Source organism: Moschus berezovskii, chromosome 15 (assembly GCF_049115385.1).
Source record: "Moschus berezovskii isolate FMDL1 chromosome 15, NW_MosBer_1.0, whole genome shotgun sequence".
NCBI classification, from domain to species: Eukaryota; Metazoa; Chordata; class Mammalia; order Artiodactyla; family Moschidae; genus Moschus; species Moschus berezovskii.
Genome location: NC_142474.1, coordinates 81,201,846 through 81,226,407, shown reverse-complemented (window position 1 = coordinate 81,226,407; position 24,562 = coordinate 81,201,846). Strand labels below are relative to the sequence as shown.

General features: G+C 45.4%; 1 protein-coding gene across 1 annotated transcript in view; it reads right to left on the bottom strand.

Annotated features, from left to right (window-relative positions):
• SPTLC3 (serine palmitoyltransferase long chain base subunit 3) overlaps positions 1-24,562 on the bottom strand; it is a 168,117-nt gene that overhangs the window by 44,375 nt on the left and 99,180 nt on the right. Inside the window, exons 7-8 of the mRNA XM_055426625.2 lie at positions 13,647-13,752; positions 3,712-3,931 (exon numbers count right to left, since the gene is read on the bottom strand). Of these exons, the coding sequence (XP_055282600.1) occupies positions 3,712-3,931; positions 13,647-13,752 (326 nt within the window). The remainder of the gene's footprint in view (positions 1-3,711; positions 3,932-13,646; positions 13,753-24,562) is intronic.

The window sequence follows — 24,562 nt, the reverse complement described above, 5'->3', positions numbered from 1 at the left end:
AGTACGTCAAGGCTGTATATTGTCACCTTGCTTATTTAACTTATATGCAGAGTACATCATGAGGAACGCTGGGCTGGAAGAAGCACAAGCTGGAATCAAGATTGCTGGGAGAAATATCAATAACCTCAGATATGCAGATAACACCACCCTTATGGCAGAAAGTGAAGAGGAACTAAAAAGCCTCTTGATGGAAGTGAAAGAGGAGAGTGAAAAGTTTGGCTTGCAGCTCAACATTCAGAAAACAAAGATCATGGCATCTGGTCCCATCACTTCATGGGAAATAGATGGAAAAACAGTGGACACAGTGTCAGACTTTTTTTTTTGGGCTCCAAAATCACTGTGGATGCTGATTGCAGCCATGAAATTAAAACACGCTTACTCCTTGGAAGGAAAGTTATGACCAACCTAGATAGTATATTAAAAAGCAGAGACATTACTTTGTCAACCAAGGTCCGTCTAGTCAAGGCTATGGCTTTTCCTGTGGTCATGTATGGATGTGAGAGTTGGACTGTAAAGAAAACTGATCGCTGAAGAATTGATGCTTTTGAACTGTGGTGCTGGAGAAGACTCTTGAGAGTCCCTTGTACTGCAAGGAGATCCAACCTGTGCATTCTAAGGGAGATCGATCCTGGGTGTTCATTGGAAGGACTGATGCTAAAGCTGAAACTGCAATACTTTGGCCACCTCATGCAACGAATTGACTCACTAGAAAAGACTCTGATGCTGGAAAAGGTTGGGGGTGGGAGGGGAAGGGGACAACAGAGAATGAGATGGCTGGATGGCATCACCGACTCTGTGGACATGAGTTTGAGTGAACTCCGGGAGTTGGTGATGGACAGGGAGGCCTGGCGTGCTGTGATTCATGGGGTTGCAGAGAGTCGGACACGACTGAGTGACTGAACTGAACTGAAACCAGTTTATCTGCATTTGTCACAGGCTCACCAAAATGATTCCAGGCAGTTGTTTTTATCTGTACTGTGCTGTGCTTAGTCGCGTAAGACTTTGGGACCCCACGGGCAGTAACCCGCCAGGCTCCTCTGTCCATGGGATTCTCCAGGCCAGAATACTGGAGTGGGTAGCCTTTCCCATCTCCAGGGGAATCTTCCCAACCCAGGGATCAAACCCAGGTCTCCCGCATTGCAGGTGTATTCCTTACCGTCAGAGCCACCAGGGAAGCCCAAGAACACTGGAGTTGGGTAGCCTATGCCGTCTCCAGGGGATCTTCCCAACCCAGTAATCAAACTGGGGTCTGCTGCATTGAAGGTGGATTCTTTACTGGACTGAATATTAAATCATCAGAAGAACAAGAGACACTCTCTCAAGAGGCCTCATATCCTGCTCACCCTCCACGCCTTGAAAACTGCTCCGTGTTTTCTAGGTTTTTCATCTTCCCGTTTCAGGGCTAACGGGTCTCTGCCAAACACGCTCTAATTCTCGCTGCCACCTAGTGGTAAATTCAGAGACTGCGGTGTAATATGGAGGGAGACGGGGAAGCTGCGGGATGAGACATCCTTCTGGTTCCAAGTATGCGAAGAAGGCGTTTTTAAAAGAGCAAAAAATGATCCACATTTTTTTTTCTTTTTCTTGATTAAGGCAAATACTAAATATTACCGATTTTCACAAAGGCTCCGTATCTACCGCAGATCAACAGAAGGTATGTAGGCAAGAGCAAATGTACTTTTAAAATAGTTCACCTGCCTTCAGGATGGGGAGTATGTGAGAGAGTAGACTGAGCTGGGCCTGAACTGGCAATCAGGAGCCTCTGTTTGGAGCGGGTAACCACATGCAGGAACTCTGAGGGGAACATGGGGACAGCCACCAAACTTGACAGCATTTCAAGGATCCGTTCACTTCAGTTTATTCAGGTTCCTTCGGCTCAGGAAACAGAGTTACGCCTGGTGAAAAATTTTGTAGTTCAGAACTGCTGCTAAAGTCATCACAAAACTACAGGCTCACAAAGCGAAGTAGCCTGGGCGAAGGCTCACCTACATTTAGGACCCTCTGATCCCATGGCTTCGACAGTCGAGGAAGGGAATGTCGAACCTCACGCTAGACTTAGCTGAATTTTGTAAGATCCTGGTCATTCTCTATGTTTTCAGTATCCCTCGATGAATTCCCACAGGCCTAAGGAAGGAGGCTGAACAGCAGTCCTTTGAGCTCAGATGAAAGCGGTGCTTTTGGGAGGGTGAAGGTCACCGGGAGCTCTGAACATTTTAAGCATTTGTGCAGCGTTTCATGGCAGGGTGAGTTGCCCGCAATAAAATCTGCCCTTTTAAACCATGGGCTTTCCGCCCCCAGACTGTTTTCAGCTGTCCTCCCTGGTTTGTCTAGCTGGTTTACCAGGAGTCTGAGCTCCTGTTCCTGTTGGTGACAGTGAGGGAGGAATCGGGAGTTTTCGAGAAGCCATAGGCCACCTGCATGCACTGTGGTGCCCTCCTCGGGGGAGCCAGCGCCATCCCCACAGTCCCTCTGGGGCAGGAGTACACCTGGAGGAGAGAACCATCAGCGGTTTTGTAAAGCTGTTGCGTGAGGAGCAGAGAACTAGCTTTCTGAGCCCTGACAGTCAGGTTTTAGTATTTCGTTTTCTTTCTCTCATCTTCTTCCCTCTTCTTTTCAAAGCTTTGTTTCATTTTGGTGACCTCCTGGGTGATGTTGGCAGTAGAATGACAGGGATAACAGTCTCATTCCATCAGCTCAGAATCTTCAGTCACACAAATAAGATATGAGAGGATGACAAGACTTGACTCATGGCTCATCCAAGATTGTGGGAGAGAATTACTTTGCAGAGCAAAATCTCTTATGGACCTAGAGACTGTCATACAGAGTGCAAGAAGTCAGAAAGAGAAAAGCAGATATCGCATGATCTCTCTTATATGTGGAATCTAGTGGAAAGGGACAGACGAACTTATTTGCAAAGCAGAAATAGAGACACAGATGAGAGGACAAACATATGGACGCCAAGGGAGGCAAAGGTGGGTGGAATGAATTGGGAGCTTGGGATTGGCATATGTACATTCTTGATACTATTAATATGTATTAAGCAGATAACCAATGAGAACACACTGGGTAGCACAGGGAATCCTACTGGGTGCTCTGTAGTGACCTAGATGGGATGGAACTCCAAAAGAAAGGGGATATTTGTGTATGTACGGCTGATTCACTTTGCCTTGCAGCAGAAACTAACATAACACTGTAAAGCAGCTATATTTCAATAAAATGTATATATAAAAAGATCCCCAGTCTTGCCACTGTTTTCTTAAAACCCTGAAAACCCATATCTTGTAGCAGAGTGTCAGGGTCTTCAGCATCTGACCTCTGCCACTGTTCCTACCAGACACCTTAACTTTTTCCCAAACTTCTTACAGTTCTGCGGTGTCACTCCTGTGGCTTGGTAAACACCTTTCTCTCTGTTTGAAGTCTGACCCACACCCCTCGCCACCCTGCCCGCTCCTTTGCACTGTCTGTGCCTATGTGCACAGCCAGGGTTGTCATTTCAGGATGATGGGATTACTCATCACAAGATCCTCTGCACTATCAGAGGACGTGCTCCTTGACCTTCTGGGCCTCCCGCGCCTGTGAACCCATGCTGCCCAGGCCATCTTAACCAGTCAGGTGTGCTAAACTAACTGAAGCCCTCAGGGAAACCAGAGAACCCCCAAGACTGCATTCCCAGGGCATTCAGCTTTTAAATAGATGCAAGGGATCTCTTACCTTCCTTCCAGCTATGTAACCTCCTGCGGCTCCAAAGCTTTTGGTGAATGTGCCCATAAATACATCAATCTCTCTGGGGTCTATTCCAAAGAACTCCACCACACCCCGGCCGGTTGGGCCTACGGAACCAATACTGTGAGCTTCATCTATGTAGAGGTAAGCCTTGTATTTCTTCTTCAGAGCCACGATATCGGGCAGACACACGATGGAACCTTCCATGCTAGGGCAGAAGAAGAAATGCTTGTCAGCAGTGTGTACCCGCCAGGGAGGCTCTGTGTCACTCTCCCTTTCTGCCCTGATACCAAACAGGGATAACCCGGCATATTTTATTTGGTGGAGATGTACTCTCAATCTTATAAGGCTGCTCTGGCTTCGTTTCACTGGGGGAAAATTAATTTACATTCAATGGATTTAAGTGCTTTGAGTTGTTAAAGTTAATTCCCAAGTAAATAATTAGCTCACTGTGCTGTTGATTAGCTTATTTGTAAAGTCAACTAGGATAACTAGACAGAACAGACTGGATTCCAGGTATTTTGATAATTTTAATTAAATTGCTCTATGTGAATTCATCTATATCGGCCTGCTACTGTCTATTTGGCCAGGCTTCCCAGGCTATGGTTGTGGTAAAGAACCCACCTGCCAATACAAGAGACATTAAGAGACATGGATTAAGGCTTTCCTGTGGCTTAGACAGTAAAGGATCTGTTGGCAATGTGTGTTTGATCCTTGGGTTGGGAAGATCCCCTGGAGAAGGGAATGGCAACTCACTCCAGTATTCTTGCCTGCAGAATCCCATGGACAGAGGAGCCTGGTGGGCTACAGTCCATAGAGTTGCAAAGAGTCGGACACTACTGAGTGACTGACACTTTCACTTTCAAGAGACTCGGGTTAAATCCCTAGCCAGAACCCCCTCCATCATTCTTGCTGCAGAATCCCATGATCAGAGAAGCCTGGCAGGCTACAGTCCATAGGGTCGCAAAGAGTCACACACGACTGAAGTGACTTAGCAGCATGTCTGACCTAAACTCAGTGCTTGAATTGCTGAATATTAAAAGAAGGAAGTAAAAACACACAAAAGGGACTTCCCTGATGGCACAGTGGATAAGAATCGCGAACACAGGTTCGATCCCAGGTCTGGGAAGATTTCACGTGCTCCAGAGCAACTACACCCCTGTGCCACAACTACTGAGCCTGTACTGCAATTCCTGAAGCCTCTGCTCTGCAACAAGAGACGCTACCTCAATGAAGCCTATGCATCTCAACAAGCAGTAGTTGCCGCTTGCCCATGAGAGAAAGCTCGTGGAAAGCAGTGAAGACCCAGCACAGCCATAAACAAATAAATAAAATTATTTAAAAAAAAGATTGGCACAGAAGTTACAGGGAAAGGCACTTCTGTCTAATATAAGGAACAACAAACAAACAAATAAAAAACACACGGAAGAACTTGAAGACATCATTACCAGGGAAGTCTCTTAAGACATCACAGTGTTCATTAAAGCACAGGAGAAAGGCCTTAGGCTCTCCTGTTGAGTCCTTACTGAACCTGAAGGCTTATTTGAGGCGTCTGCTGGTGTCCATTCTCTTCCTTTAGGGCAATGCTTCTCACTTGTGTGAGCATCAGAATCCTTTGAATTCTTTATGACATTTGAATGGTTTGTTACAAGGCAGGTTTCTGGGTCCCATCCAGAGTTTCCAATGGAGGTCTGGGGTGGGTTGAGAACTTGCGTTTCTATCAAACTCCCAAGAGATTCTAGGATTTCGGTTGCAGACAACACTTGAGAACCACTGCTATAGATCAACTTTTGTTTTAGCCCTAAGTGCTTAATTTTTCACGGCAGTTTGCAATTTGGTAAATTTCCTTGGGATTTTAAATTGCAAAATCACTTTAAGTTCTCCAACAAAGGGAAAGACAGGAGGTAAATAAGCAAGTAAAGTGAGCATTCGTATTTACATGGCACCTCTGGAACCCAATGGATTTAAAAGAACTTTTGTCTTCAATCAGTTCTCAGGACATCTTGTGAGCTGAGTTTTCCCACAGTTTTGACTGCGCTGTCAGCTAAGTTCCATGAAAACACACAGACTCACACTGTCACCCCCAGGAAGGAGCTTGTCAAACAATTCAAGCAACCCATCGGTTTAGTTCAAGAACTAGTCAACTGATGCAAACAGAGAGTTGGGCGTCCCCTCTTCTTCGTTTATTTATTAAATTTAATGTATTAAGAAAATAGCTTAAGTGTTAGGTCTATTCAGTCAAAATAGCCCAGCTGTTGGGTAGTCACCTAGAGCAGTGGGCACTGGGTGATCTTGTTAAGACTCACCTATTGTCTATCTAACTTTGACTGTGCCGGGCCTGCACTGCCGCGTGGGCCTTTCTCGAGTTGCGATGCGCAGCTCTCTCACTGAGGTGGCTTCTGCTGTGCAGCACAGGCTCGAGGCCTTGGCAGTTGCAGTACTTGTGGCACATGGACTCAGTAGTTGCGGCTCCCAGTTGGGGCACACAGGCTTAGTTGCTCTGTGGCGTGTCGGATCTTCTGGGATCAAGGATCGAACCCAAGTCTCCTGCATTGGCAGGCAGATTCTTTACCACTGAGCCACCAGGGAAGCCCCACTTCTTTTATAAAAAGATGGATTTTATTGCTCAGAGAAGTTTTAAGTTCATGGCAAAACTGAGCAGAGGGTACAGTTTTCCCATATGCCATCTGCCTCACATAGGCATAAGCTCCCCCCTTGTCAACAACACCTACCAAAGTGGTACGTTTGTTTCAGCCAGTTGACCTCCACTGGCACGTCACCATCTAAAGCCCGCAGTTTATAGTAGAGTTCACCCTTGGTATTGTTTGTGAAACTAAGCAGGGCCTTGTAGGGCTCCTGGGCACAAAAGCCTTTCTGTTCCCTGTTTCTTGTTTATAGGGAATAGGCTTCAGCCATTATAATTTTCCCTGAGTTCCAAAGCGTTAGTCGTTTGGTTGTGTCTGACTCTTTGTGACCCCATGGACTGTAGCCTGCCAAGCTGCTGTGTTCATGGGATTCTCCAGGCAAGAATACTGGAGTGGGTTGTCATGCCCTTCTCCAGAGGATCTTTTCAACCCAGGGAGCAAATCCAGATCTCCTGTGTTACAGGCAGATTCTTTACCATCTGAGCTACCAGGAAGCCCATAAGCTGCTAATCACGGAAGGGAGCGGGTGCAGGGAAGGCCAGCCAGGAAACAACAGAGCAGCCTTGGGGCAGGGTTCTGGTTCTGCCTCAAGTGAGACATGCGCAGTGTCTTTGAGCTCTTCAGCAGAACTAAAACCCCCAAATAGAGGATGTTAAATACTTGATGACACATTCTTCATTCTCCTTATCAGGAGACCACCTGAGGCCAGATTAAAGGAATAAAGGCCCTGCACACACACCCTGACCCCCAGAACCCTGCCTTGGAACCACTGCTATAAAACTCCTCACCAAATCCCCCCAGGTTGGGACACACAGTTTTAAGGGCATTATCCCCTTGCGTCCCACACTCTATGGGTTTGGACAAATGCATAATGACACATATCTGTCATTATAATATATACTACTTTTTTTTTTCGCCCTATAATATCCACTGTGCTTTACCTGTTTATCCGTCTCTCCACCCAACCCCTGGCATCCAGGGATCTTTTTGCTGTTTTCATAGTTCTGCCTTTTCCAGAACATTACGTAGTTGGAATCATACACTATGTGATGTTTTCAGATTGGCTTCTTTCAGTTAGTAATATGCATTTAGATTTTCTCTGTGTCTTTTCATGACTCTGTAGCTCATTTCTTTTTAGTGCTAATATTCCACTGTCTGAATGCACCACCGTTTATCCATTTGCTGACTGAAAGACACTTTGGTTGCCTCCTAGTTTTGGCGATTATGCATGAAGATGCTACAAACATCTGTGTGTAGGGTTTTGATAGAACACAAATTTTCAGCTCCTTTGGGTAAATACCAAGTAGCAAGATTGCTGGATTGTATGGTAAGAGTACGTTGGTAAGAAACCACAAAACTGTCATCTGAAGTGACTAGACCATTTTACTTTCCCACCACCAGTGAATGAGAGCTCTGGGCTCCTGTGCATCCTCAGCAGTACTTACTATTGTCAGCGTTCCCGATTTTGACCTGCTAATAGGTGTGTAGTGGTATCTCATTGTTTTAATTTGCATTTTTTCTGATGGCATATGATGTGAAGCAGCCTTTCACATGCTTATTTCATCTGTACATCTGCTTTGGTAAGGTGTATGTTAAAGTTTTTGGACCATTTTTTAAATTCAGTTGTTTGTTTTCTTGTTGTTGAGTTCTAAGGGCTCTCCTCCCTGCATCTTTTAGATAGGCGTGCTTTATCAGATCTTTTGCAAGTATTTCCCCCAGTCTGTGACTTGCCTGCTAACACTCTAGATACTATCTTGCAGAGCTGAAGTTCTTAATTTCAACGAAGTCCATCTTATTTGTGCTTTTCACAAGATCATTCTGAATGGATGTTTTCAGATTTTAATAACACGAAGATCATAGAGTCATCTTCTCTTACTTAAGTTTGCAAGTTAATTCCAGTATTTTCTTAGAGTGATTGTTTGTTAAAGTTATTGCCATTGACGGGGAGTCCAGCCCGCTGACCCCATAAGCTGAGGTGGTAGCCACATCGTTTACTAATTCAGGACTTGGGCAACTTAGTTGTTGCTCTCTGCCTCAGATTCCTTGGGTGAAAATTAACACAATGGGAGCACACTGCTCATAAAGTCTCAGTGTGAATTGCTAGGAATAGCACTTTAACGTGTCTGACACATAACGGGCACCCATTGTGTTGTTCTTGTCCTCAGGAGGAGCTTAGAAGGAAATGGTTGCACTGGGGCCTCATCTGAGAAGTTGGGAGCCCTCTGTGTTGACTCTTTCAGGAAGGAGGTATATGGGTGTCATACCCAATACATGGATGGATGCCCTCAAAATTCTAGAACCTTCTTCTTACCTTTTAAAATGTTGTAAGTTGGTAACACAAACATGCTAAAAACCTGACATGTCACAAATAGCCATTTTTTGTTCTGGAACTGAGTTTGGCAGGAGCCAGAGTTCACATTGAACAGTTTGCAGACACTCTAGGTAGCTAATTAGCCATCTTTGCTGGTGCTGGTCTAGCTGATGTTAGGAGTCTGCCCACCTGGTTTATATTTCGTCCTCAAAGATTAATGACTCAGCAATACTGCTGATTCCAGGAGTTAATGCAGGGCACACAAGAGTTCTAGAGAAAACTCAGTTTTTATAAAGAGTGATATTCATCCACACTAAGTTTTCATTTTCTCAATGTGACAAAGTTTGAATTGAATCTTTCCCCATAGTGGAATATTGAGTTTTGTTTGTACGTGAAAAGGCTATCTATGTTATTAAAATTGCTGTCAAAGAATACTGTGCCAAAAACGATGAAAAAAAAAAAAAACCAAACAAACACAAGAACAGTATTTTCTTCTTGAGTGGAAGGTCATGTTTTCTTTTGGCTTCAATAGAGGGGGAAAAAAAAACTAAAATACAACTGTAGGTAAAAATAATTTCACTCATTAATTGAAATCTCTGTGGAGGGATTTGAATTATTCTTAAACCAGTAAGCCAGTGAATAATCTCTTTATATCTTTTCTATTACATAATGTATTAGCTAAGTGACAAGACTCCTTTTTAAATCTCCCTCTCAGCACCTTCTCCTCCGTGTTTAAAGCATATTACCCACTGGCATGACTGGGAATTAAGCTACTGGTCTGCCAATTTACACAGTGGAAAAATCTCCTTGGTGGGCCCAGAGTATAATCCAAGAGAAGAAAGAAGGTGGAAAGAGAGGAGGAAAAAAAGAGTTGAGGTTAATTAAAAATCAAGTAACTACTGTTTTCTTTTCCTTGTCTTTATTCATTTATACCCTAGGGATACAGGTTAGACTTCACTACTGAGGTTCTCAGCTCTTAAACTTACATTATTTGGGTCAGGAGAATGGCTTACATTCTTAGAGACAATGGCATGCTGAGATTCCAACATCTGTTTATATACATAGTTTTGGATACGACTAGATAGTATTTCTTGATTAATTTTATTTTGAAAATTTGGGTTCCAGCTATACTAGTTTATATCCCAGGTTATTTTGGACCCATCTCCCATTTCTAGTGTTTCCCTGCTGGCTCAGGCAGTAAAGAAACTGCCCACAGTGCAGGAGACCCAGGTGAGATCCCTGGGTCAGAAGATCCCCTGGAGAAGGGAATGGATACCCACTCCAATATTCTTGCCTGGAGAATTCCATGGACAGCGGAGCCTGGCAGGCTACAGTCCATGGGGTCGCAAAGAGTTGGACGTGACTGAGAGACTAACACTCTTCACTTGCCCCATCTCTAGTGTGTATTCGAATGATTTTAAAACTCCTCGACCACCGCACAGTGACTACTAGACCCCCAGAAACACAAAACTAGAAGAGTACGACTTTAAAACAAAGGAAAATGCAGAGAGAACATCAAAACAATGCTACCGGACTTTTGGACCCCAAATCATGGAGCTCCAGACTTCAAGTTTCCATCTCCCTGCTTTACAGACGAAGAAACTAAGCCCTTGATGGGCTGATGAGGAAGGTCACATGGATGCCTCTGCGTTTTCCATGCTTCCTTCATCGGACACGGGCACATGGGCAGACTCTTCAGTTTACATTGGGTATCTATCCCTGCAGAACCACCTGGTTTGAATCCCAGTTCTGCTTTATCTCAGTTACCTTCCCTGGGGCAAGTTATCTCGATCTTGGAAGCTGAATGCCTCCGTCCTCACAATAACCTCAAGAGTACTGGCGGTGACCACTTAAGATGGCACGCGTGAAATGTTTAATGTGTCAGTGCGTATGCACTTGTAAACGCACACTTTGTCCCCCGACACCCGACCTCCAGCTGTCAGACGGCTTTGCCATGCAGGTGGCTTATTGTTTTCTGAACTGTGTCTTCCTCAATCGAAAATAAATTTAACGATGAGGACTGCTATCCTTGGTTGTGGGTTTACTATGGGCTGGGCTTCTGCCAAGCACTGGCATGTATGATCTCATTTAATTTTTACAAAGGAATTCTATGAAGGACACAGAGCCATAGACAGCGACACAGGGTCTGTGACCATGTCCAGGCCTCCCTCCAAATCCTGACTCCCCTACCTTCTCTATATAGATATTAACACTTATATGATCTATGGATGGTGATAGTGTCATTGCTGCTGTTGTGAAGTTTATTGACGTCTAGGATTTGATATCTAGCCTTTCCTACTTTGATACCTACCTTGATACTGATTTGGCTGACTACTCGTTTTGGGAGTTTTGAAAAAATTGGTTTATGTGAGCTGTCTGTGGTAGGGGGACTTTGCCCATAAGAGCAAATCACGGACAGAGATAAAAAAGATCTGAGAGTGAAAACTCTAAGGAAGATTTGTGTGGATGTTAACAAGGCATACAGCCACTGGAAAGCAGCACTGTATTTGTCGATTGCTGATTTTGCATTCCTAACCCTGGCCTTTTGGAAAATCTTATGGGAAATAATTACATTTTCTGGAGAGCAACAAAGGAGAACGTCCCTATGTTCCTGAACTCTACTCCTGGCCAGCCCAGGAGGTCCCAGGAAGTACTGAGGCCTGTCTATTTATGAAAGCATCTCTTTAGATCACAGTCTCACTTAAAGACAGGTGAGACCAAAAGGACCTCTCTGAGAAGGCGAGTCCACGGACAGAGAATACATCTCTCTGCAGACATGTCGGGTCGATGGAGCTGCTGTGGTATTGCTTCCAAAGAAGGCAGCCTGTAAATCTTCCCCTGTCTGTATACACAAGCCAATCCTCCCATCAAAAGGTGGGTTCCTTTTCTCCTCCCCTTGGATCTGGGCTAAACTTGTGACATGCTTTGACCAATGGAATGATGCTGAGCCAGCTGTGGGCCCAGCACTTAAAAAAAACTGGCAACTTCTGCTTTCATTCTCTTGGAAGCCAGCCACCATGTTGTAAGGAAGCTCTTGCTGGACTGCTGAATGAGAAAGCCTACATAAAGACAAAGTACCCCAGAGAAATGGGGAGAATAAGTCACTTCACTCAACACCCAGCTGCGAGAGCTCAAATGCATGAGTGAGGTAATTTTGGATGTTCTAGCCCCAGCTGAACACCCCTTGGATGCAGTCCCATGAATGACCCCAATCAATGTCACATGAAGCAGAGCCCCCTTATTGGCTCAGATAACCCACCATGGCATGGGAAATGATAGCTCACTTCTGGGTAAGCCACCGTGCTTTGAGGTGGCTTGTTTCACAGCAGGTCACTGGGCAGTCACCATTGCTAGTGAAACTTAAGCTGTGGTTTGGGGCCACCCTAACTTGGAACTGAAGTCCCCTTTTGGCTTCCCTGTCCCGATATCAGGTAGGACCCAGCCCCAGCATAGCCGTTATCAGAGGGGTTTCTTTGTGTAACTGATTTGACAGTGAAATGCTGTGGTCCACTTAATTCAGCCATGATCAAAGTAGTTAGAACACACAACTTCCTTTTAGTGGAGCTGAGTTCTGTTTGTTTGCAGTTGGGTTCTGTTTACTCTGCTTCAGGGAGATGCCCATCTCTCTTGCTAAGCTGATCTGCACTCTCACCGGTCCAGGTCTGACTGACAGGTGTTTAGATAAGGATTCTTCTTCCAGGCTGGCATCTGGCACAGATCTCACAGGGAGAAAGACCCAAGCTGGAGGTTGTGACAGCTGAGAGTCAAAACGAGATTATTTCCTAAAAGTGGCAAGTTCTGGGCCTGTGGGTGGTTACATTAGTCTATAGCAGGGCTTCTCACCCTCAGTACTGTTGATATGCTGAGCCAGATACCTCTCTGTTGAAGGGACCACCCTGTGCCCTGTAAGAGGGTGAGCGCCAGCCCTGGCCTCTGACCGCCTGGGGCCTGCAGTGGTCTTTTGTGGCTCTGACAACTGAAAACTGACAGACATGCTCAGGTGGCGCCCTTGGGAACGGAAAGAAATGCTGCTTCTGATCTCAGACTTCCTTTGCAACCACATTCCCTCTTGTTGGGAAGTTAAGCCCTCACTCCCTTCCTTGTAATATTGTTCATCTTTCCATAATTATATCATAGGAAGTATCACCCTTGATTCTTCTGACTTTAGGATTGAGCATTGATTTCGGAATGAGCAACTTCCTTGACTCATGGATTAGGGCATCTGACAGAAGCCGAGTTTGGGACAATTTCGACTTTAGTAACAATCATCAATTTGAAGAATGAAGCAAATTCAACTGCAACCCTCAGTATGAAAGTGCATTTCTGACCGGCTTAGTGGATGTTTTGTCTGCTCAGCCCACAAGCTGAGAGAAGACTGAACATATCTGAGATGACATGAGTGAACATGTCTCCAGATGCAAAAACCATCTCTTCCTATTCCCAGCTCTGAATCAAGAATTGCGCTCCGGGTTAGCCTTACCTTGAGGAAAACGTGCAGGCCTTTTGTGTTCTGACGCCAACAACTGGCCAAGTTCAAGGAGCAAGTAGAGTTTGGGTGCACTGTTGAATCAGGGGCAGCTGAGCTCCCATCAGCGGTACCTGCTTCCTGCCTTTGTTGTAAAGGCAAAGAGTGTTGTGATGTTGAATAAGCCAGTCCCAGAGGTCTTTGAAACTGTGGGGCAGCCAAGGGTAATGGGAGGACTCAATGCAAGCTAGCACCGTTCAGGACGCTTCTGAAGACACTTTCTCCAGTACACGGCCTCTGAGGTGCTCCACCATATGTATGGCCATTGACAGGTCAGGTGAGCCAGCCCCTGACAGTTCACATTGGTGGCTGTGGCTCAGGTCCCTGCATCTCCCCTCCATCTCATTCATTTGTCTATTTCACTAGGAGAGGTCAGCCTTGCCCCACCTAACAGCTCTCTGTTCACTTCAGTGTGTGAACAGGTCTCTGGTTATTCACCTACCTGTAGATGCCCTCCACTAGGATGAGAATCTTTTTCCAAGCTCTCCGAGTTCGAGGCTGGCCGTAGATGACAGCATCTCTCAGGAGCTTCTCTAGGCTTTGCATGTCTTTAAATAATACAAAAAAATTGGAGTCATGAAAGGGTTTTTCTTTACTTCCTTCTTTTTTTTTTTTTTTTAAATTATGGAGTCAGATATTTTACACTCAAGCTTGGGCCCGAATTGTCAGAGAGCAAAGGTGGAATCAGAGAACAACTGGAGGGAGAGAGCAGTCTATTTCTTAGGAAAATTTAACTCTGACAAGATGAGAGAATGGGTCTCCAAGCAGGCAGAACAAGCCTCTAGTGGAGCTATTGATACATGGTTTCACAGGCTCTTCCGTGGCTCCTCTTAGAGATTGAAAAAATGCACGAAATGCATTTCTTAGGCTTATTTGTTGCCAGGTTAAAATTAGCCTGGAGAGATGTCATTAACACTCGCCAGAAGATCATTTAGGCACCATCTGGGGAGAGTTTAGCTCAGTTTGCTCGACTGGCAGCATGTTTGGCCGGCAGGGGTCTCACTGCCTAAGTTTTGGGAGGTGGGAGAATGGATGCAGTGTGGAGGCCACATTCTGGAGTAAAGCAGTCTCAGGTTTGCTTCAGAACTTTAAGACAGCGTCATTTTCATGTCATGAAATGGCCAGTGCGGCTCAGACTTCAGAGAATATGAAGCATTGTCTGGGGACCTGGTTAACACGCACATCCCCAGTCTCACCCCTAGAGATTCTGAACCAGTCGGCATGGGAGGGGGTCCACAAGTCTGCTGAGTGGGGTCTTGAGACTCCTGGATCCATCACGCAAAGCCAGGCCTCTCTTTTTTTTTTCCAATGAAAAATTCTCTACTTTTATTTTAACATTTTTAAATTAACTTTTTAACTGAAGTATAGTTGATTTACAATGCTGTGTTATTTTCTGTTGTATAGCAAAGCGAATCAAGCATACATATATATGTATCCACTCTCATCTAGACTCCATTCCTATACAGCAAACCTGTATTTTGAGCTACATTTTCCAACCACGTTTTAGAAAATTGCATGAGTACCTCAAACCCGGCATTTCCAAGGTAGAACTTGTGGCAGGTGCCATTATTGGCCCTAATTCCTACCCTCCGCACATTCGAATCCTTTGGCATGTAAGCTCACAGCCCTCCCACTAAAGAGGTGGAGGATGTTTTCCTGCCTCTGACTTGGGTTCAGCCAATGACTTGCTTTGGCTAATAGAACCCAGGGAAGAGAGAGCAGGTGAGTTCTGAGTATGGCCTTAAGAGACCTTCCATGTTTCTGCTTTTCCTCTTGTGCTTCTGCCAGTAACAGGAAAAGAACACCCACAGGGCTAGCCCAGCTGGTCCCAGGAGGGGGCCCAAGAGAGGCTGAGAGACAAGGATAGTAAGCCCAGCCCACCTTCAGTCACGCGGGAAAAATCAGTGATATTTATTGGGTGCTACTGAGGGTTCGAGGCTGTTTGTTGCAGGAATAGCCAATGAATGCAGCTTCCAAAGGTCCTTCCTGACCGAGCTCCTGGCTATCTTCCTGATATTATTTCTCAATATTCTTCAACACACAGCCTCTCATCTGTCTTACACACTTTCCCTCTCTTGTCTGTTTGGAGAATTTCCACCCATCACGCAAGACTCCACTAGAGCTCTTTTGGCCAATACAGCAGACTTTCTTTCTTCCTTGTGTCCTTAATAATTTTTTTTTGTATGTATATTTTTGTCTATTCTGTTTAAAAATTTTTTTGTTTTTATTAAAGTATAGTTGGTTTACAATGTTTGTGTTCTGCTCTACAGCAAAGTGATTCAGTTATACATATATGCATTCCTTTAAATACTCTTTTCCATTATGGTTTATCACAGGCTATTCAACATAGTCTCCTGTGTTCTACAGGAGGACTTTGTTGTTAAGACGATGAGGTAAATATACACAACGGAATACTACTCAGCTGTAATAACGCCATTTGCAGCAACATGGATGGATGTAGAGATTAGCATATTAAGTGAAGTAAGTCAGACAGAGAAAGACAGATGCCATATGACATCGCTTACGTGAGGAATCTAAAAAGCACCAGAAATGAACCTATCCACAAAACAGATACAGACTCGTCTATTCTATTTTTAAGCACTCATCACATTGCTCATTATTTGAGTTCATGTCTATCCTCCAGGGAAGGCAGGGACCTTATCTTGTTCATCCTTTTAGCCTAGTCCTAATGCTCACTGTTGGAGCTAATTTGATATGTAATAGTTGAGTCCCTCATCTTTTCACTGAAAGGACTGTAGACCAGGAAACAGGAAAGGGAATGACACTTTGGGATCTAAATATGAATTAGAAGTAAGGAGAGTTTGCTCATGCTTGCAGCAGCATTTCTTTAAATAACTGTCTTTTTAACTTTTGTTTTTAAGACAGGCCGATATGTCTTGAGTCATGACCGAAGATGCAGTATGTTTAATGACCCTGCATCATTGACCACTAGAGGGCAGCCAAGGAAACAAAAAGCAGCTTTCTTTGAGAATTTCAGGAATAACAGCCCTTCACTTTTATTGACATTTTGCTTTCAGCCGGGCTCCTTAAGTGTTGACAGAACCCTTGTGCTTGGAGAAACCAACTCCCTTTCCTGTAATCCACAGAAGGCCTGTTAGTCTTGGAAGAGAATAAAGAGATGATGAGTCTAAGCAGAACTGTTTAAAGGGTTTTTCCTCCTGGGACTTGGAATTTACAAGTCTTTGGGCAATGGCAAGCCACTCCAGTACTCTTGCCTGGAAAATCCCATGGATGGAGGAGTCTGGTAGGCTGCAGTCCGTGGGGTCGCTAAGGGTCGGACACGACTGAGCGACTTCACTTTCACTTTTCATTTTCACACATTGGAGAAGGAAATGGCAACCCACTCCAGTGTTCTTGCCTGGAGAATCCCAGGGACGGGGGAGCCTGGTGGGCTTCCATCTATAGGGTCACATAGAGTCGGACACGACTGAAGTGACTTAGCAGCAGCAGCAGCAGCATACAGAAATAATACATGATGAGTGTGATTCCAGTAATAAAAGAAAACCCAAGTGAACTAAATTATAAGTCATTTAAAAATCAATATTCTCCTAGTAGTTAGTTGCCTAGGGAAGAGATGGGAGATTGCAAAGGGGCAAACTTCTGGAGGAGAATAGAATGATGACTGATCTCTTAGTGGAGATATCACCACTGTAGACGAACATCAAAGTCTATCACACTCTATATTTTTAATGAAAAGAAAATCTATATTCTAAGCTTTTGAATAATCTGCACATGCATAGATTATCATACTCTTCATGCTGTCAAAAAGGTCACATACATCTTAGAGTCTGAGTTTGGGAGTTTAAGTGAACACCGCTAATGAAAAGAGAAGTTTCCATCCATTCTTCTAATATCAGACAGCCTGCAAATGCCATTGATGTGTTTGCTGCATTTTGCAGATGGCAGGGAACTCATCGTGTTTGTCATGAATGGACAGCTCTTTGGGGAGAAGTTTTTAGCGGAACTTGAGAAGACCCCTGGTGTCCACCCACTGGGGTCCTCGTGCAAAGGGAGAATCAGTCAGTCATGTCTCCCCCTTGGGGGATGAACTCGCTAACCTCTTTACAGAATCGCTGATGCTAGACAGAGAGGTATGACCTCCCTTACTGTAGTAGGATTCTGGGCCCATGGTAATATCTGGTTGTTTCTGATTCTCAGGCTCTCACTGTATAATTCTACAGTGTGGGTTACAGACCTGTAGGATTCAGGGGATTGTGGCTTATGTTCTGCAGGCCTTACGAGAGTCTACTGTTTCAGCAAATCATGCGCTAACATCTGCAAGGGATTTTCAAATAATAATACTTATTAAAGTACTTATACTCACATTATGTTAATCCCTATGACACTTCTGAGAAGCAGGCAAGAACAATTAGGTTTTGGCTTTTTTCAGATAAGCAAACTAAAGTTAGAGTTTGTCAAACCAATAAAACCCAAAACAAACCAAGAAAAAGGCAGCCTAAACAAATCAGTTTCTGGTCAGAGTATAAACAAACTTGAGTTAGGGAAATGAAAAGAAAACATTTGACGCTGTACAGGTGCACGCACATGGTGCTATTGTACCATGTTGTTACAAAGTCATAATGACACACTGTGGACTTGTGATCATAGCAAAGTTGAGTAACAACGCCTTAGACACCACTCACCACCCAGTCTGGCTCATCAAGGCGGGTTCCTTTGGTTTTTGACAGGACGCGAGAAGGGAGCTGGCCTGGTGGGCGATGAGATGTAGCCCGGGGGCTACATTCTGGCTCAAAGCTGCCCTGGTTTGTCACCAGTTAAGGAATTACTAAATCCCAGGAAGAGCCCATCTTTGTGCGCAAACCTCCAATCAGCCTTAGGTGGCAATGACTGTCTGCGTCAGTTCCTGCCCTTGTTTTTAAATTCAAAGCCCTGATAATATCAGCAAGCTTCTGGGGATCTGCACAGACACTGAGAAGAGAGCCCAAGTCAAGATGATTGCAAAGAGCTGCAATCATCTCAGAAGGGAGGTTTGGTGTAATTCAAAGAGCGTCTTCCTAGAGATTAGAACTGGGTCCCTGGCCTCTTTTCTGCTCCCTTGTGCAGTGCCGACACTGTTTCTCCTGCCACGGCTGCCTCTTTCCTCATCTCTTGTGCAACTGAGCTTTTGTTGAGACAAGAGAACTTTGTGCCCAGCCATCCCTCACTGCCCCGCCCTGCTCGCCCATCCAGGGCCCGTGATGGGGGCCGAATGGCAGGCTGCGCTTCCCAGACGCTGCCCAGTGTGCTGGCAATTCACCTCTACCCCTCAGAGCTCCAGGAAACCTGCCTGCAGCTGCATTTGGATACATCCTCTGGGTCCTTGCTCTGTGGGGTGCTTGCCGAAATCTTCTCATGCCTACATACAAAAGATGCTCAGCAGCTCAGTGGCTGCTTCTTAAGTGAAAAGATGGTTGGATGATGAAGAAACGCTACTTGTTCCTAATTCTTCCGCCCACCCATCCCCTCACCCCGCGTCCTTGTGTGCCTTTGGACATACTCAGTGTCTTCTTTCAATATTGAGCCCAAATGTGAACTATTACGCAACAGATACTTAAAGCAACTGTGACTGATGATAAATCATTCTTTTTTTTCTTTTAAAGACTTTTGCCTGTGTGTGGACCATTTTTAGTCTTTATTGAATTTGTTACAATATTGCTTCTGTTTTAAGTTCTGGTTAAGATCCACAGGGCATGTGGATCTTAATGCCCCGACCAGGGATGGAACCTTCACTGCCTGCATTGGAAGGTGAAGTCTTAACTGCTAGACCTCCAGGGAAGTTCCCTAGTCTTACTTATAAGATGGTTTTGGGGGGACTGCGTCCTTGTGTAGCCTTTGGAGGAAAACATGATCATAACGGCCACTTCTGGCAAGCAAAGCAAATATTCTTCTCAAAGTCACATTTGTAGAGTTTCCTCCGCAAGATCAGTGAGGGTATTTCTGATGTCCTGGAGAAATGGTGCCTTTGCAAAGCAGTTTGGATACATACTTCGGTTCAGGTCTTCTGGATGGATCTATAAGTATGCAGGCAGGTATCACGTGGCCTTTTGTAAGTCAAAGAAGCAAGGTGAGCTTCCTGGAAGAGGGCAAAGTGCAGCTGGGAGGAGAGGAGTTGGGTTGGGGTTTGAGGGTGTGATGGTTGCTGGTGGCAGGGGAGAGGGTCATCGCCGAAATGTCTGGCTTTGGGGACATGAGCTGAAGAGCAGACAGAGTCTGCATTAAGGGACAGGGTGTCCCATGCACTCAGGCCTGATACAGCATGGAGGCCTTGGATCCTTAGGCAAGGCCCTGGGGGAATAGACGGAGTACTGACTGGGATCCCTGGGTGAGTGGGATCAGGGCAGGAAGGTGAGCCTTGACTTGGGGAGCACTGTGGGAGCCCGAGTCAGCGCCTGGATGCTGTGTTTCAGGTCGCAGGGCAGCCATGGGCACCCAGTGAGTACTGCCTGCCTCTGCCTAACCTAGCTGCCCTGACCCGGGAGAGTTGCATAAGAGATGGAAGCTGCAGCGTATCGCGTACATCACCCTTCCATCAGGGGAGGCCTGGAGTGGAAGGAGGTCTAAGTTCATTGTGTTTCAGAGGGGAACTCTGAACTCAGACCTCCTTGATTTACAGCTCATCTCTGCCTCTTTCCAGCTCTGTCTCTGAACAAGTCACCTCACCCCTGTGTGCCTTTTTTTCTTCATCTGGAACAAGGGGTAATCGGTAGGTGCCTTGTGTGCAGCTGAGGTTGAAATGAGTGAGTGCATGTGAAAGTTTCATTCCAGCAAGGGTTCAATACGCTTACTGTTAAAACGTATAGAGGCAATTGCTTTATTTATTAAAGTGAAAATCTAGTTCAAGAGCCTGAAGATCTAAAAGGCTGTGGCTTGTGAAGTAACGAAAGTGATGCTTATAGGTTTGACCTTCCACTCAAATGACACTCGTGAGCCCTCAGAAGAGGCAGGGCCCCGAGTGTTCCCACAGACACTGCACCCTTTGTTCCCCCTCCTCGTGGCCTGTAAATGCCTCTAGAAAGAATCCCAGTTCTTCCTCTCGACTTTTTTCCCCCAAACCACTCCAAATTCTTGGCCTGCCCATTCCTCTGACCTCATGCAGCTCTCCTAGCTGAAAAGACTGCTTCTCCTCTTCAAGACCAGCTCAAGAAGCCCTTTGTGACTGACTCGAGTATGGAGCTTACTCACAGCCTCTCTGCTCCAAGTGTGGCCCAGCACCTGGAACAGCAGCATCACCTGGGAGCTTGTTGGAAAGGCAGATGCTCAGGCCCCTGCCCAGATCTGAGTCTGGACTCTGCATTTTAACAAGTCGCCACACAGTGCCCCCTTGTATATTAAAGTCTAGGAAACATTATCCTAGAATCTACGTCCTATGCATTTACCAGTAAAGTGAGCAGGTTCAGAAAAAGCAAAAAACTCAGTTTGGACTTCCACAGACCTCTGAAAGCAGAAGTTGACCTTTCCAGAAAGTTGAAATTCACCCAGGATTTGGGGTCCTGGAATTCTCAGGGTGATGATATACTCGGCCCAGAGGACACATTCACCAAAGGCCTCCAGGTACCTTGGACCTATTTCCTCAACGCGCCAGAATCAGGAAGGAGACCAAGTCTGTGGGCACTGGTTGGAACTGATGCCTTGGCCAGTGCTGTGAAACGGCTGGAGAGTCTGTTTTGTGGCACTGATGAGTCACGAATGCAAACTGAGTGTTGGCTGTTTCCCTGGAGTCCAGTAGACGGGGCAAGGAGATATTCTTAGCTTGGTGCCAGAGGCCAGACTTCGGCTTCTGGGTTAACAGGCTGCTAAGAGGATAGGGCATCACACTAGACTGATTTTCACATGAGAACGCATGTCTCTGTCTGGGTCCTGCGTGGGGTCTGGCAGTAGCTGGACTTAGCGAGAGTGGAAGAGTATCATCCAGACATGTCCATGCACCTGGGTCCTCTCACTGCAAACACAGGCTATTCTTTGTCCAAGAGATTTCTTTCTGGCTGCAGAAGCACACTCAGCCCAAGTCAGGACAGCCCTCAACCAACCAACAGGTGGGAAATGGTGGGTGATCCTGCGGCTCCCACTCTTCAAGGGGGGTGACACTGAGGCAGGTCACACTGGTGCCCAGAGCCTCCTGGTAGACTTGCTCCCCGGCTGTCTGGTGTGGTAGACAGCACACTCTTTCCTGGCTGCCTCCCTTCCCTGTCTTCATCCCCTGCTCGTCTGCCTGCATCCTGGATCACTTTCTCAGGAAAGGATTTGCCTTCAAATCACGTCTCAGGTCTGGTCCTGGGGAAAACAAACCAAGACAGGAGCTACAGACTTGGGTTTGAGTTTTGACTCTCACCGTACGTTGTGTGTGTCCTTGGGCAGGTCATTCAGTCACTTTGAGCATGCTGCTGCTGCTGCTAAGTCGCTTCCGTCGTGTCCGACTCTGTGCGACCCCATAGACGGCAGCCCTGGGATTCTCCAGGCAAGAACACTGGAGTGGGTTGCCATTTCCTTCTCCACACTTTGAGCATAGTTCTCCCTTAATAAGTGAGAACAGTGAAGAGAAATACAATCTGGATTTTTGCTAAATTTAGATGGCTGATTACATAAAAGGCTTAATACAGTGCTTAGCAGCAGTGAATGTTGAATAAATGATCGTTGGGATCTCAACATGGTTGTCCCTTGGTGTCCACAAAGGACTGGTTCCAGGAACCTCTGTGGACACACAAATCTACAGATGCTTAAATCAGTTATATAAAATGGCATGGTGGTTGTGTATAATCTATGCACATCCTCCCATATAATTTAAATCATCTCTGGATTACTTATAATAGTTCAGTTCAGTTCAGTCGCTCAGTCATGTCCGACTCTTTGTGACCCTAGGGACTGCAGCACGCCAGGCCTCCCTGTCCATCGCCAACTCCTGGAGTTCACTCAGACTCATGTCCATTGAGTCGGTGATGCCATCCAGCCATCTCATCCTCTGTTGCCCCCTTCTCTTGCCCTCAATCTTTCCCAGCATCAGGGTCTTTTCCAATGAGTCAGCTCTTCACATCAGGTGGCCAAAGTATTGGAGTTTCAGCTTCAGCATCAGTCCTTCCAACGAATATTCAGGACTGATCTCCTTTAGGATGGACTGGTTGGATCTCCTTGCAGTCCAAGGGACTCTCCAGAGTCTTCTCCAACACCACAGTTCAAAAGCATCAATTCTTTGGCGCTCAGCTTTCTTTATAATATCTAACACGATGTAAATGCTGTACAAATAGTTGCCAGCATGTGATAAAGTTTTGCTTTCTAAAAAGCTGTATGTGTTTACTTACTTACTTTTAGCTATGCCAGGCCTTCTTTGCTGTGCATGGGCTTTCTCCAGTGGTGGCAGCAGGAGCTACTCTCTAGATGCAGTTCAGGCTTCTCATTGCGGTAGCTTCTCTTGCGGGACATGGGCTTTGTTGCTCCTCCGCATGTTGGATCTTCCACGACCAGGGATTGAACCTGTGTCCTCTGCATTGGCAGGCGGATTTCTAACCACTAATCCCCCAGGGAGTCCAAGGTTTGCATTTTGTAACTTTCTGGAAAATGTTTTCCTGAATAATTTCAGCCTGTGATTGGCTGAATCTGATGACTGTGGAGCAGGCAGAAGTGGAAGGCTGACGGTAACTGTCCACATCTGCTATCTGCTGCTGCTACTGCTGCTGCTGCTGCTAAGTCACTTCAGTCATGTCCGACTCTGTGTGACCCCATAGATGTAAGCCCACCAGGCTCCCCCGTCCCTGGGATTCTCCAGGCAAGAACACTGGAGTGGGTTGCCATTTCCTTCTCCAATGTGTGAAAGTGAAAGTGAAGCTGCTCAGTCGTGTCCGACCCTTAGCGACCCCATGGACTACAGCCTACCAGGCTCCTCCATCCATGGGATTTTCTAGGCAAGAGTACTGGAGTGGCTTGCCATTGCCTTCTCCGCATCTGCTATCTAGGAGGAGCTAATTCCTGGTGCTAGATTCTGCTAAAAGCAGACTTAAGCGTTGTTTGCTTTTCCTTAGAGAGCACTGCCTTCCTTTCAGAACTTTCCTTCTTTTAGTCTTTTCGTCTCCTCATTCTGATTTGGGGGATTAGAGAAATGATGGGGGTTCCCAGGCGGCGCCAGTAGTTAAAGAACCTGCCTGCATAAGAGACAAAAGAAACGCGGGTCCAGTCCCTGGGTCAGGAACATCCCCTGGAGGAGGACGTGGCAACCCACTCCACGATTCTTGTCTGGAGAATCCCACGGACAGAGGAGCCTGGTGGGCTACAGTCCATGGGGTCGCAAAGAGTTGGACTCCACCTAGGCGACTTAGCAGGCAGGCAGGGAAATGATGAATAGCTCAAAGTTATTGGTCAAACCCAGTCACATAGGATTCAACATTTATTATGACGGTCTGAATAGTCTTAACTATACTTCAGGTATATTTTTTTCCCATACAGAATACAAAAATTCAAAGACCCAGAATTCTGATTAATTCATAGTTACTCTAAATAACAAGCAAGTATCCTTTGGTATTAATCTACATAAAATAGGACCTCTTCTCCCTCCAAGGTCAGGACAGTATCCTGAAATGGAAGCAGAGGACACACATGGAGCAAAGTCCAAGAAAGTGGAACACACACAGTTGTGTGATATCCCATACTCCTGATGTTTAAGAACATTCCAGTTTAGGTGGCCATTCTTTTCTCCAATGAGTCAGACTTTGTTACTTGTTCAGTTCTTTGCTCTTTCCAATAAAGAATTGCACCAGTCAGTTTTTCTTGTTCAGCAATCATGTCACCCAGTTAACAAAAATACTTCCCCCCCGCCCCACAAACCACTATCGAGTTCTTTCTCATACAGCAGTAAACTCTTTGAGCCTAAATGGAGGATTTTACATTTGTCTCAGCTACATTTAATTTTATTTGTGTGATGTTATTGATATTTTAAGATAGTTTTTTTTTTTTTTTTCTCCTGAAGTGCTACATATTCCTCTTTTCTTGAAGCCACCTTCAGTTTTGATAAATAAGCCTTCCATTTCCTCCTCAAAGCCTTGGAACATGCCCATCAGACAGGGATCAGAGAGGAAGACTTTTTCTTTTCCTATTAAATTGTAGTTTTAGTGATACAGAATTCTATTATTTTCTGTTGACCAATCACAATACAATGGTATTAAGTGAATAATAGTTACACAATCACAACAGTAAAAGATGTTTATCAGTTTTCACAATCAGTAGCCAGACCAAAAAAAAGATAATTACAACTCCAAGCCATAATGGAAATATGATTAACCTAGCAATATAAAATAATTACACACAATTTGGGGGGTTAGGTAGAGTGATGTGGTAAGTGGAAGTGCATGCACG